Below are 16185 nucleotides of genomic sequence, written 5' to 3'. Positions count from 1 at the left end.
CATTGAAAAACTTTGCTTTTGTTTTATGGTAAACATGATTTTATAAATTCACACTTACCTTCGCCTTAAATAAATCTCACAGAAAATACCAGGCACTGTCAGCCCGCAAGATTTAATGTTGACATTATGGCATAATACCAACTATATTCTTTCAAAACTATTTCACAAACCACCCTCTCTTGGATACAATTTTCTATATTCAAAAAGGAAAAGTGTGTTTAAACTAATGAAAAATTAGTTTAAACACCAATTATCAACTAAAACAGCAATTCAACAATACTTTTTGTAAGGGCTACTTCCAGGAAACATTGGTGGTGCACTATTTGAGCACTGAGTGAAATACTGCCTCCCCTGAGACTGGGGTGTCAAAATCTGCAATAGGACAAAATGATACTGTGGATACACTTACATTTAATGGGGCAGCACAACAAGATAATGTTACAATATGGCTGGATTTTGTTTTACAATATGCAGAGGTTTCAGTTTTTTTTTTATCCCACTTTAGATTAAAAAGAAGAGGTATACAACTGCTTGTTCTTGAAAGCATCACACAAATGCAGTTATACAGCAGTTATCCTTCCACCTGTATTAAAAACAATCACGTTTAAAAGGGATGCTTACAGTTTAAAATTGATAATAGTAACAAACAAAATTAATGCATCAAGCAGCCACTCTGATAGTAGCCTAACAGTATGTGCACTAATAACTTGAAATGTGCCAATTTGTAAAGTAAATTTAATCCTCAGAGGAACAGACTCCATGCAAAGAATGTCAAAATCTATCACATGCAAAGAAAAAACGCCATCTGCTGGCTAAAAAAAAAGCTTTCTGATCTAAATACTGCAGGAGTGTCATAGAATGAGTGTCATCGTAATGTTCTTTAACAAATAATATTTTGCAAAATTGTATTGGACAGTATTTAGATATTGACATTACAGTAAATACAGAATTAACTTTGGATATAACAAATTCAATTATATACGTTATCCATGTCATTTCTTGATTCATGTGAAATGGTAGGTGTCTTTATGATAAGAAATATGTATCTCATTGTATTATTGATGTTAAAAAAATGAAAGACAATACAATGTTATAACAACATGGACAGTCTATACATGTTTAAACATCGATCGATCCGTTTCCGGCTCTCATCTCATAGAACCAGAACATAATGGAGGCATGAGGTTTCCAGAGTGAGAGTATGTAAACCACATACACAGATATATACTTACAGTACATATGCACATACAAACAGGCACTCACCCAAATACACACACACACACACATATATATATACATATATATGCACATATACATACACACACAATACATTCAGCTCATGCACACTTCTGGACACGGACACCCAGTGAAAGTAAAAAAAAAAAAAATCCTATAACCATCATACAAGTCCTCAGTCCACCAAACAAAATATGTAAATAGACAAAGTAAAGGAAAATGAGAGAAATAAAAAGACTACATGCTGGAATGAGCTTGACGCAGGCCATGACACCCGTTGTTTGCAGGTATAACAGACATGTTGAACTCAGTGGCACAGACTAGTGCTTTTATCGTGTTTAAAGAACGGAGCGAGGTTTGACTCGCTGACTCCAAGTGCACCCTCTCCTGGTCAGGGTTTGAAGCGCACTCTTCATTCAAGCACAAATAAACTCAATAAAAGCTTACTAGTGGAGCAAAACAAAAAGAGAACTGAAAAATGTGAAAATCGGCATGCAGACACACCATCACCAATGTAAAAAGGAGACAAAAAAAAAATAGAGTAGTTGTATAGGTTCAAATGGTCAGATGAGGTGGTGGTTTGAGCTGTGTGTAATATTATAAATAAACTAGATGCTTGTGTTCACTGTCATGGAGTCAAAACAAGTCATCTTTGAGGTGGTTTAAATTTTTTCTTATGTCATTATTACAATTCGGCAAAAGCACCATAGTTTTAGCTAAGCAATTAACATCCCTGTTCCCTCCTACATATAAATAAGCTTCATATTAACGGAAAATTAGACAAATTAATTAGAAAAAATTAATTAATTAGAAAATTAGTTTTCCCAGTCTTCTTATACTGTCTAGTATAGAAACGTAATTCAGTAATGCCTCTTTTTCCTTTCATGACACCCTCCGACCCCCCGATTGAGCAGTTGAGGCCAAAATTAAATGTTAATAAAATCTTCAAATCGAATAAGCTAAAGACATTCATCACTTCCTATGTGTGTGTCCATCATCATGTGGTTTGCAACATGTGATGGAGCGTGTTGGGAGTGAGTGTGACTCATCTGACAGAGAGCGTATAAGTGAGATTAACCATTCAAGGCTCCTAGTATCTCAGCTGAAAAGCACATTTCCTTAGGAAACAAGCGAAATCCCCAGCTTCACAGATACCACACAACCAAACTGTCTCCGCTCAGAGCGAGCAACACAATACAGTTCTTTCTGCGAGGAATGAGCTCTGTTACCCAGCTGCATGTCGAGGCACTGTAGGTCCTGGGCTCAGTGGGTCCTGTTGTAGAGCTGCATTTCTGAGTGCCATTGTGTAATTGTGTGTCTGAACCCAATATGTTCCATGGCGCAGCTCCACCGCTGGGCACAGTGGGCCCCGTGGTGCAGCTCTGTGTGAGGGCTCGATGAGCCCCGTGGTGCAGCTCTGCCTCAGGGATCAGTGGGCCCTGTGGTGAAGCTCCACCCTCTTGTCGATTGAGCAGCATCCTCCGAATAAGGCGGCGCGTTTGGTCAGTACAATTTGGTTTCCTGGCGTTAGCTGTCTTCTTGGTGATTGGTGAGAGTCGGCTAGCTGAAGAGCATGCTGAGATAGCTTAGAACTCAGCAGCCTTCAGGCCGATTTTCTCCTCGTCCTGTCAGTCCGAATTGGGCTTCTTCAGTGAGAAAGCAATTATGTTAAAATGACCACTCAGCTGCTTCACCTGCAAAGGGAGACAAAGAAAAGACAATAATTAGAAAAACACAATAGCTAAAAAAGGATATTCACAACATTATATTTATTATATAATGTTTAATGAAGTTTATTAAATATTAAAGTGTTCATAATAATAACCACATATATGCATTACTATTATTAATGGTTTTATTAGTTATAATATTAGCTTAATATTAATAAATCAAATTAATATTTATAATAATTCTAACTAAAAATAACAATCATTCATTCTAAATATATATCCGCACACACTGTCGTGGTCAGAATTATTGGCACCTTTGGTAAATATAATCAAAGAAGTCTGTGAATCTGCATTATGCATCATTTTGATCTTTCTTTCAATAAGTTCTCAAAAATCGAGCTTTTCATTGAAGTAAAACTAATGAATGTTGGGGAAAAAAAAATCACATTAAAGGTAGGAACAACGCCAAAGAACTAGCACTTATGAAAGTTGACTGCGTTGTCGCCTCACATTGGCGGCCTGTTCTGTGCCTGCGTGTAAACGAGATATCCGTCTATTTCTGCAGCTATATTTGTCTATATTCATCATTCAAAAAGGGAAACCAACACTGCAGGCTGCAGATACACAAACCGTAAACAAAGCGATGTGTGCTTACCATTTTGAATATCAATCATGCTGATCACTTTCTTTATTCCACTCGGCTTATGTTATTATTAAAATATTTGCTCAGGAACACTCTATACTCTCTTAACTTCTTTGCTTGCTGTTTTGCTATTATTCCTGTGCAAAACTGAACAGCCAATCAGAGTTCTCTCTCAAACTGCTGCCCCAACGCCAATCCTAAACGCAGAATCGGCCCAAAAAACCTGACGCTATCTGACTAAAGCCAACAGTGCGGAATAAACTGGAAAAAAACAAGTCAGCCGATGCTCAAAAAACGTCCCGACACGAACACACAACACGTTGGCCACCATTATTGGTACCCCAAGAAATTCTCATGAGTAAAATATCTCTGAGGTGTATTCCCCTTCATATTTACAATTTTTAGCACACCAGGGTGACTATTAACATGAAATTATCCATCCATGACTTCCTGTTTCACAGGAGTATAAATAAGGTAACACAAAGAATTCCCTAAATCATCCATCACAATTAGTCAAATCAAATATAGTTCTACAGCAAAAGATTATTGAGAATTATAATATCAAACATACTAATAACAATGATTAACTAATGATTATTAAATATAATTAAAAACATATCAATATGAAAAAGATTCTTCATGACTAACTAGGAAGCAGTGAGTGTGTCTGTACTCACCACTGATACTCCATAGTGTATGTGAGTGAGGAGGACTACAGCAGTCCAAATGTACAGGACAGCCGTTTCACCATCCTGCACAGTCCCAGATATCACTAGCAACACCACTGCTGTCATCGGCAACAACAACAAACTCAATGGCTTGCATCGAGTATTGCTCATCTGGCAGACAATGAGCTTGCACTGAGAGAGAAAAGGAGAGAAAAGGGAGCAGACATTTGACTAAATGCTTCAACTGGAACTGAAAGGCATCCATTGTCATGGCAGGATGTCAGATTTCATTTATCGTGTTGGACAAGAGTCACTAGCTGAATGACCAGACGAATGCGGAAGATTTGGTTTTAAAAGCGAAATGTAAAACCTGCAAAGGGTTAATAATGTACCCAACTTTCAAGAAATTGCCACTCTTGAATTACCGCCAATTTGTAAAAGTAAAAAGAAAAAGACGCACATTTTACTTTTGCTTTTGAATTATACGCAGTGATACTGATATTACCACATGCCGATTAACCAGTGAAAAATGTCCTTCACAACCCTAGTGTAAACTTCAATACAAATTCTGAGTATGGGTAACTATATTTGGCATTCACATCATGTCACTTTTGTCACCAGACAGCTAGAGGACTCTGGGCACTCACAGTAATGTTGGAGAAGGCTGTTCCCACCATAAGATAAAAGATTCTGGGTTGCTGCTTCAAAATGTCTGAGGGAGAAAGACTGATCCACAGCGTAGACAGCACAAACAAGAGGACGGGAGAGAAAAACGGCAACAAGGCCTCATACACCGAACTGTGCTTCAGGGTGTTTTTCCGGTATGCCCTTAAAATATACAGAGAAACAGTGAGAACAAATATCCCTGTTCCAAAGCATACATTATTTATCAGAACAAAAATATGCCACAAAGACTCATTTTCTATGCAGTGCAATACTGTATGTTTTAAATGAGGTGCAAGAGGTCTGGAATGAAACTTACTTGAAGACATTGTAGAGACTCATAGGCAATGTTACCACAAATAAACAACCTGAAAAACAAAAAAACAAAACAAATATGAAATCATCCTTTAGGGTGTGTTCACAATTATAGTTTAGACCTCTTGGTTATTTTGCTTGTTTGTTGTTTGATTAACATTAATGAGACAGACAGCAGTTTATTATGCTGCTGTCCATTAAAGACAATGGACAGATCCAATTTACTGACAGTGACACACATCCGCTTTTCACCCAACTGTTTTTTAAGACATAACCAAGTGAATACTTTCGTATTCTGACAGTCCGTCTATCTGACCAGTCAAGCGCAATAAGACGAGAGGGAACTGAATTTGCAATTGCTTGCTGTCTGAGGGAGGATTTTCTTTTTTAACACTTTATTGAGCTCAACATCAAGCAGGTCCCAGTCTTTATCACTCTTACGTGTATTTAACTTTAACTAGTACTGTACTACGCAGATATATTTACATACAGCGAAATAAACAATATAGTAAACTCTCTAGACACTTTATACCGTGGTCAAGATGGTATATATCCGCATACCGCCCAGCTCTACTGTGTGTTGGGTTAAATGCACTCGCTGTATGTGCGTACAGTATATGATGGTGCTGATTACTTGTGAAGAGCTTAAAAAATACGTAAAGGAGTCAAAACAGCCACAGGAATCTGTCTGTCACACACACAAACGAAGATCTGCTCTGGTTCTGTTGCCACAACATTTGAGACTATGGCGAGAAAAAAACAGGTATGCTTTAGCGTTCCCAACTTATTAGGGTAGCATCTTGTGACATCATGTCCTGTTTTTGGTTCGTTTACACGTCTTTGGTCAGAGAGACCAAAGACAGAAACCCATCTTTTCAGCGCTTCTTTGGTGCACATCAGGGTTCGGATGTCAGCGTTCACACTTAGTCAAATGAACCGCACAGAGCAATCGCACCAGGGTTCATTTTAATCGAACCAAACATGCCAAGTGTGAACACACCCTTAATTTGTTATTTGCTAGTTTGGTCTGAGAGCCAGTGAAAACACAGCATATGACATTTAACTGTAAAAGGAGCCAATGAAAGGGCAAAATCCACTCACCAACAATCATAAAAGTGAAGAAATCTCTGTAACGAATATTCCAAATAACAGGGTTGGTCCATGCTTCCACACCAACCAGCGCTGTTACAAAGTATACAACGGAGATAGTCTGAAACGAACAAACAAAAGGATTATTACAACCTGTCTGGCAGTGCCTTTTTATGGTAATTATTTCATTCAAGGATTAATATATTAGAATATAAGTATAAAAGGGATAGTTCACCCAAAAATTAAAATTAGCCCATGATTTACTCACCCTAAAGCCATCCTAAGTGTATATGACATTCTTCTTTGAGACGAATACAATCAGAGTTGTACTGGCTCTTCCAAGTTTCATTATGGCAGTGAATGTCTGTATGTCTTTGAAAGCCTATCAAAGTGCATCTATTCATAATTAAAGTGCTCCACGTGGCTCTGGGGGTTAATGAGGGCCTTCTGAAGTGAAGCGATGCATTCGTGTAAGAAAAATATCCATATTTAAAACTTTATCGAATAAAATAACTAGTTTCCGGCAGACGCACCGATTTAGACAAAAAGAGTAACCTTTGACCTTGATGCACACCTAGGATGGCTTTTTTTAATATAACTCTGATTGTATTCGTCTGAAAGAAGAATGTCATATGCACCTAGGATGGCTTCAGTGTGCGTAAATGATGGGCTAATTTAAACGTTTGGGTGAACTATCCCAATAATCAAATGTGTGACTGTGTGACATGCTCATAAACTAAATTTTACCAGCAATAATTTTATAACATTTTTAAAATGCACTACCATGCATTTTTTTCCTTTTTAAAAAAGAAATTAATACTTTTATTCAACAAGGATGCATTATGTACAAAAGTTTATAATAATAATAAAAAATAATGTTACAAAAGATTTAATTTCAAAGAAACACTGTTCTTTTGAACTTTCTATTCATTGAAGAATAGAACCGCACAACTGTTTTCAATATTGATAATAGTTAAAAATATTTCTAAAACCCTAAATCAGCATACAAGAATGATTTCTGAAGGATCATGCGACACTGAAGACTAGAGTATTGTATTGTAAAATCTAATAATAATAATAAACATTTATTTGTATAGCACTTGTCATACATAGACTGCTACTCAAAGTGCTTCACATGCATGAAATCAAATACTACAATCACACAATGTAAATATAAAAATATCCGAAAACAACTATAAAGGTTTAGTGTGTAAAATAAAGTGAATTGGCAATATAGTTTGACCTCAATATCGATATAAAATAATATAAATTAAATTAGAAGGGTGAAATAGAACATAAAACTGACTTACACATAGCTTTGTTACATTACAGGACCCAAATATGAATGCTAACAGCCTCTTTTACTTCATTTGGTAGACAATTCTACATTTTTGGAGCATAGTGGCAAAAATAAGTACCACCAAATCTTGTCTAGTTTACTGTATAATGTGCCAGAAGGTTAGCACTAGAGGATCTTAAACTACGATTCGGGACATATTATCTCAACAGGCAGTCTGAAATGTATAGAGGTGCCAGATTGTGCAGTGTTTTATAAACTAATAAAATAACCATCCATCTCTTTATAATTTCATTAGTACAGTGGCTCCTGTTTTGAAATGTTTTCTTTTCATTCAGCTTATCAACAGGTCATGTTAAATTACCACTTGACTGATGTCGTAGCCCCAGGGCAGGAACAGAATTCCAGTGTTGTACTTCTCCCAGTGAGACAGTATGAAGGAAAACAGGACAACCCATAATAGATAATACAGCGTCACCACGCTGACGCCCGTCTCACCCCGTCCAAAGACAGAGTACACTGTAGCGACGAAGAACACACATGCCCAGCTGTCCAGGCCGTGGTCAAATAGTTCACCCAGCGGCGTGCTGGAGTTTGTTCTGCGGGCCTGTTTTCCGTCCACACCATCTGCATGCACACACACAACAAAATATATTTATATTACAAATCTGACAATCTTCCTAACACATCCGCATAATGTTTCAAATATTATCTGAAAAGAATATTCACAGCCCTACCCATACACCAGTGGTGTAGTCTACGTGATACGCAGGTATACGCCGTATACCCACTAGAAAATGTCAAGGATTTGCGTATGCCCACTAGGAAATGTCAAAGATCTCCGTATGCCCACAGCCCACTTTAAAAAGCGTGAGGATTCGTAACAACGTAAGGCGACCGAATTTCGTGTTCCCTAATCTTATTAGATTCAGCGCGCGAGCACGTCAAAAACAGAGGACGCAGGGTGTGTTTGTGTGTTCGTGTTCATCTGAGCCTCATTGGTCTGTCACTGCTCGTCAATGTCAGAATATTTGAGATGACAAATCAAATCAAAGTAGGCGGGCTTTATTTCAAAGACGCTGCTGAGCGCGAATTTCAGCAGAGCTACTCGACGCTTCAGTTTACAGGCAAGTGCGAGAAAAGATGTAAGTGGCTAAACTTAACACTTCATATTGTACATTTTTTAGGTCATGAATGTTAAACAAATGACAAAAAATAATCAGGCAAACTATAGTTTTGTGTAATTTCGCCATTTTGAAGTGAAATAAATAGACCTGTAACGTGACTCATGCAATTTAATAGTTTACTGTCATTGCGAGGGGACAAGAAACATTAACAAAGCCATTTTCATAATTTTAGCGACAAGACTAATAACGAATGTGTACATATTGAGAATATAATAAAAATTGTAGCCTTTATTACATTAAAAAAAGCTCAGCCTTCGGAGGGGGAGAGAATTTACTGCCCACTGACATGGTTTTAAAGCGATTTCTTATTATTTTTTTCTTTAAACGTCTTGAAATGCACATCAGAGAAATCAAAAAAATTGAAGCACCAACCTCAAATTTAGGACCTCTTTGATTATAAAGCCCTGTCTACGGCCCTGTATTAGTCATAAGATCAATAATGAATGTGTAGCCTATATGTTTTGAATGTATTTAATAAACTTAATTACCTAGCTTTACTAGCTTTCAGTGAATAAACGTGTCCGAGAAAAATTATTCATAGGGAAAATCCACTTATCAGTTGACCCCATGTTTACTTTCTTTACTGACAGACAAAAAATGAAAAGCCTATATCAGTCACAGCTCATCTTTAGGAGGGGAAGAGACAGGGCAAGATAAAAACAAAGAGAAAAAGAGGGTGATGCTGATGAGGAGAGAGAAATAATCAGCTGCCCAGTGCCCACTGGTTTTAAAGCTGTTATCTAATTTTTTTGGCCTTCAAAACATCCTAAAATGCACATATGTAGATCAGAGAAATAAAAATGTTCTCAGGGAAACCCTGAACTCCCCTAACTAACCTACCTCACATTTGGGACAACAGTGATTATAAAACCCTGCCTTTTGCATGTAATGAAACCGGTTAATAGTGAGCATTAGATCCTAAACTAAACCTAGTGACGCCCCTGCTTCATGCAACCTGTCAAAGTTTAAAAGAAATATGTTACTATTGCACAGCAGAGTACTTCAAGTAGGCCTAATAATATTAATAATAGTTTATTAAAACACACAGAAGCTCAAATGTCTTTAATATACAACAGTTTATAGAGATAAATAAAGTAACTCGATGGAATAATGAAAGAAATTGCATAGTAAAATGTAATTTATAAAATAATAATAATCACATATATTAAGACAGAACATTAAAGGAATATCACACAAGTTATGAAATTTTTTCGCAAATGGGTGGTGGTGGGGGGGGGGTGCTGCTGGTATATCACAGTATACTCACTACAAAAAAATAGACTACACCACTGCCATACACAAAAATTAAGTGCTAAAATGCAAGTTTCAGACAATTTTCTACATTTTCATATGCAAATGTGCGATTTGGGGCTGTATAATGGTTAAATGTTTTTGTTTTGGCCATTTAGTGAGTTATTAAAGGGTATAACCTAGAAGCTTTGTGCAGTTACACTATGTGAAATCTCAAGGCCCACAGCGAAGGGAATGAATAGTTGAATAAAGTCACAAAAAGTATTCTCATTGCTTGATAAACACAGCTCAGCAGGTCTATAAATGAATGCAGGTAGGAGGATAAATATGATATATGAATATCAAAATATCAGACCTGTGAATTAGGCCCTAGTACAAATGCACCCTAATAGTTGAATGATAGCAATAGCAATTATGTTCTTATTTTAATTTTTCCTGTGTTAATGACAATTGTGCATTTTAAAAGAAAATACTTTGACAACCCTATTAGCAAGAATGTGTCTTCAAAACAAATTAATTAATTTTGAAACAAAAACAAAAAGACACACTTACCTAAGGTATAGGCCAGGAAGTTGAACAAGCCAGCAGCTACCCAGACCCAACTTGGCACATGTGTAAGGTCATTACCTGTGCCACACAAGAACACCCACAAAATAATGAATCCCATTTGTATGTAGGTACTCAACTACAGTAACGGTTTTACAATTTAAACTATAAACTATTATTAGGGCTGGCACAATTTTCACACTGTCTTTTCGATTTCGATTCACAAACTTGCGATTACATTTCGATTCAACTTGAGTTCAATATTTGATAGCTGTTTAACGATAAAAATGTTCAGTTACCAACAGTAATATCCAGTGATGAAAACAAACATTTTTATGAATTTTCACCTTTTTTAATTAACAATATGCCATTTATTTAAATATGGATTTGACAAAAACCTTTTTTGACATATTACAAATACAAATAATAAGAAAATATATATATATATTTTTTTTATAGTTTTATTCATAACTACAATCGACGTGAGATTTGTACCATTCTTATTTCTTTTTATTTATTTCCTTAAATCCCATTAAATCCTTTACTTATTTTAAATAAACCAATAAAGAATTATCGGTTTATTCAAATATTGCGATTGAATGTGTGGGAGACTTGATACAAAGTTCTGTTTATTTATCAACTGAGAACAGAATAAAAAAAAAAAGATCAAATGTTGGGATTTAAGAATCAATTTAAATTGAGTAATCTTTTTTTTTTTTACCCAATCTTAACTAAATATTACACTAAAAATGAATCCTTTAAATAATTAGCTGTAATTTATGTTACATATATAAAATATACATTAGAGCATTTAATTTAATATATACATATTTATTTAATCGTTTATATATTAATTACAAATTAACTAAACATTTTGCCATAAAAAAACTACTTTCATTTTGGTTCATTTATGAATAATTAATTTAACTTTTCAATGATACACCATTTTGAGAGACCATATTTGATTTATGCTTCAATTTGCTCGGGTGTAAAACTGCAAGCCAAATACACCATGACTTTATTACTCCTTAATGGAAAAATATATTTGTTACTGGAAAAACTACACAAATGTCACACTACTAAAAAACGTAAAGTTTCTAGTATCCCTACTTTTAATTATACACTCCACAACACTGAACGTACAGTGTGTTTAAGCTCTGTAATGCAAAAGTGAGTGATCTGGGAATGTGTACAAAAGTGGCTGTGTATGATGACTAGTTGATAATTATAAGAATGATGAGCTGGAAGTGAGACCTTGATCCTTGTCATATAAAAAATACACATACTTATACAACACAAAGACAGAGGAAATATTTTCTCTTATCATTGTACATCACCAATTTAGTAGGTTATTATTGTAATCATTACAAAATATGTTAAGGGCTCCAAGCTTTGAGGAAGAGGGCATTAACCAACAATACTGCTCACCAGTGCATCAAAACTATAACAATCATACACAGTTTTTTGACCTCACCTGAGGCATCAAAGTTAAAGTCGAAGAAAGACAGCAAGGTGAAGGTTAGTACCAGGAACATGAACCCTGTAAAGGTGATGAGGTTTGGGGCAATCCATGTAGGCAAAACCTGAGACACAGAGAGAGAAAGAGAAATTAGCAAGTTGCAAATGGTCTGCTCCTCCTCGCAGGTAATCGGATGCAGACGGAACATTCATTAATGTTGCATATATGCAATTCAATGAAAGCAAAACAGCGTAATGTTATGCTTTGATGCGAAATACCACTATAGATTTATGGATTCAAAATATTTTTTATAAAGATTGACAATCCAACAATTTATTAACAATATATAATTGAATTACGATACATTTATATTCATTTTAATATACACTGATGAGCCAAAACAGTATGACAACCTGCCTAATATGCTGTTGGTCCTCTCACTCTACAAGATCTCTGAAGGAGTCCTGTAGTATTCCCATACACTGTGTGTTGACACGCATTCCTTCCATAACCATCATTAAAATTGTGTGACTTGTGCCACAGTAGACCTTCTGTTGGTTTGGAAAAGACTGGATAGCCGTCGGCGGTTCGAAAGGATAGCCACCGTCAGCGGTTTCTCCATTCTCAGACCACTGTAGATAAATTCTCACCACTGCTGACCGGAAGCAACCCACAAGCCTTACAGTTTCAGAGATCCTCTGACCCAGTCGCCCTGCCATAACAATCTGGCCCTTGTCAAAGTTGCTCAAATCAGTATTCCTGCTATTTTCTCATGCATCCAACACATCGATTATGATTGCCGTTGCTCCCATCTAAATCTACCCAGAATTTAATATGTGGCCTTGTTAGGAGATGCTCAAAGATATTCAATATTTGATATTCAAATATTTTTGTATAATCAAATTTGAAAGGACCTTTGTGTATGCTTGCCCTAATTTCAGTCTTGACTTTTAAATCAATTCAATTCAAATTTCTTTGTTTAGTGCTTTTCACAATACATATTGTTTCAAAGCAGCTTTACAGAAAGTGCATCCATTATTTGTGTAAATAATAAATTATTATTTAACTAGTACATTTAAATAATAGAAATAAATAAGAATCTGTCTGGTGAAGTGCTTATTATTATCATTATATGAGGGACAGAATGCGCTTGTGCATTCTGGGTAACATCCAAAATGACAATCATGACATGAGCATTCTCACCTTTACCACTGAGTTCCAGAAAGGGTGCATGACGTAGATCGAGAGGGGGTTGGAGTCCACTGCACTGTACTGTAAAGAAGGGAAAGACGGCAAGATGTGTAGAGTGAGAAACCACATTAACACTCAGGTCAAGAAGCGTGAATGTTGAAAAGTGCTAACAACAGAGTGCTTCTGCTAATATGGCTCACTGTTTCTGCTGACTTCAGATGAGATTATTAAAAATGGTAACTACATTATATCCCTGAATCTTTAATCAGCTTCTGCCCAAGTGACTGGAACGACTGGAAAATAAACTCTAACCTCGATACGATTTAGAATGTACCTAGCAAGTATGAAACTCCTCACTAAAGCACATTATAATGTGTGGTATGGTTCAGGAATCAGGGGTGAAGGCAGATCACTTTTCAACTGCTCCCCCAGCATGTGTTCCCTGCATGAGGTCATACTTGGAGCGTAAGGGGAGGGTGGCCATTGAAGCCTCGAAAACATCTGGATCTGGGAAGGTTTGTACCAAAACCAAAAAATACATACTAAAATGCAATGCATATTATTATTATTATTATCATCAGTTCATTTCGCTTATGTAATAAACACAGTTCAGTACACAATATTTAATCAAAATGTATCAAAGCAAAAATTGATAACTATCCATTTACAAAGCCGTTTCAAGTGTCAGCCATAAACTCTTGCATTTTCTAAAAAATTGCATATTATTTTGACAGATTTAATTAGCTGTACAGAGTCAATACAGCGCTTAAGGGGTTAAAAAATAAAGTTGCGCAAGAGGGAGCAGTCATGTACTGTATGTTCAAGTGTGTGCAAACATCCAGAGCAAGAACAGCACATACCAACTCAGCAGCCTGTACACCTAACAGCACAAAGTTAATATATACAACTTATCAGACCAAGAGAACATTACACCAGGAGTGTCAAAGCTACTTTCATTCACAAGGAAATTACCACTCAGAAAACTCGGAAACCCTTCTAGTAGCTCCACGCCCTTTAAACCAAACTATCCTGTTCAGAGAAGCCTAAACCCATCATGAATGTTTAGCAACCAACACTGCTCATCTTTTAGTGTCCAATAACTGATATGCCAAACTGATTCATACTTGTTTATAGCAGGTATTAAACACAATAAAAAATAATCACCGCACAATAAATACATATACACTATGGAAATTTCAACAAAAATATTACTGTTAGTAGTTGTTTGAGATATGAGCAGTTATTTTATTGCTGAGATCAGTTTTTGGCCCCAGTTAATTTTCAAAGGCATCCTGCTTCAAACAAAACATTAAATAAGCAAACAAGTCATATTTTCTGTTGTTTCTTGTTGGACACAGCTGTATATAATGGCATTGTTGGGGTCTATTAGATATATATTAAAAACTGGTCACTTATAGAAAATACACTACTGTTCAAAAGTCTGGGATGTATAAAACATTGTTATTAATGATTTTGAAGAGAGTCTCTTATGGTCACCAAGGCTGCATTTGATCAAAAATACAGTAAACAACAACGGTGATATTTAGAAATATATTACCATTTAAAATAACTATTTTATATTTGAATATATATATAATATATATTATATGCAGTTTATTCCTGTCATGGCAAAGCTGAATTTTCAGCATCATTCCTCCAGTCTTTCACAGTGTCACATGATCCTTCAGAAAAATCATTCTAATATGCTGATTTGCTGCTCAATAAATATTTGTGAGTACTGGTACAAAAGAGAGAAGATAAAAAGAATGATTGGTCTACCACAACCCAAGAGGCTAGATTAAGCAAGCTAATGCACTGGAGATGATAATGATGAACACAAGTTAACAGATGAACATTAAATTAACAAATGAACATTGAAAGTGAAAGCACATGTGTGACTCACATGCAAATAATGTCCTAAACCATAGATCCATGTTGGAGGCGGAAACCGTAGCCCATCCCTTTACAATTAAACTCGGTTTACAAACTAACCAACATAACATAGTAGTACGTAGGTCAACTAAAAAAAAAAAAAACTGGACACTGTGTCCCAGCTGGCAAAAGTACACAGTAGCCTAATGTTTAGAAATGAAGATCTAACGTTACTTTCACTGGCGGTTTCAAGTCACTGTACCACGCCACTGAATTAACCGGTTAATTCCACTGATATATACATTTTGAATCTTCACATTTCAAGTATACACACTAATAACTAAATCATGTATCAATTCTTCTTACAAATTCAAGGGGAAATGTACTGTTTCTCTTTAAAGGTGACAATAAGCAGCAGTTGTCCTTTCTAGAGAGCAGCACACACCGGCAGACCTCATGCTTTCATGATAGCATTAACAGCCCGGCACAGCTAGCCGACACCCTAAAGACCTACACACTGTGCGGAAATGGATATGAATGGCCTCACCTTATATTGATCAAAACCTGAGAGTTGCTCTTGGGTGACATAGTCGTAGAGAGCCATGTTGACCGCTGAACGGCTCTGAGACTGACCGAAATCCACCACCCGTGTCGGAGCTCACGGTATCCGCAGTGCTGCGCGTGAGCGGTGGCTCGACTCTCTGTGGCGTGACGCCTGAAACTCCGCCCACAATCCAATGTGTTTTTCAAAATAAAAGCCGATGTGGCCCTTCTTGTTAACAGTGACACAATTTATACAGTTACATTATAATTCTAAATATAAACATATAAATAAATATAAACGCATTAAACAAATATAAACTAAATATAAATATTATTTGGAAACTTTTTTGTTTCTATTCAGTTACATTTTTACGTAATTTTATTTATAATACTTACATATCACATTCTGGTACTGGTTATTTATTATGTATTACACATAAAAAAATATTTAATTTGAACTTTTTTTGTTTTGTTTACCCAGTTATCTCTAATCTTTCCACTAACATGCCCTTCCAGTCCTGCTGAGGGGACTTTTAAATCCCTGTTCTAGTCTAC

At 36.1% G+C, this 16185-nt stretch overlaps 1 protein-coding gene across 1 annotated transcript; it reads right to left on the bottom strand.

Moving 5' to 3' along the window:
* Positions 1-391: 391 nt before the first annotated feature.
* On the bottom strand, positions 392-15802 carry selenoi (selenoprotein I). The gene is made up of 10 exons (XM_039679672.2): positions 15635-15802; positions 13228-13296; positions 12040-12148; positions 10572-10646; positions 7946-8208; positions 6297-6405; positions 5200-5248; positions 4865-5045; positions 4227-4409; positions 392-2930 (listed from the first exon to the last, which is right to left on the bottom strand). Exons 1-10 carry the CDS (start codon positions 15689-15691, stop codon positions 2823-2825), a joined length of 1203 nt encoding a protein of 400 aa, XP_039535606.2. The 5' UTR covers positions 15692-15802; the 3' UTR covers positions 392-2822.
* Positions 15803-16185: the final 383 nt, after the last annotated feature.

The sequence above is a fragment of the Pimephales promelas genome, chromosome 20 (genome assembly GCF_988280905.1).
Source record: "Pimephales promelas chromosome 20, fPimPro1.hap1.1, whole genome shotgun sequence".
NCBI lineage: Eukaryota > Metazoa > Chordata > Actinopteri > Cypriniformes > Leuciscidae > Pimephales > Pimephales promelas.
Note: the sequence above shows the minus strand (reverse complement) of the source record. Positions and strands in the feature narration are given on the sequence as shown.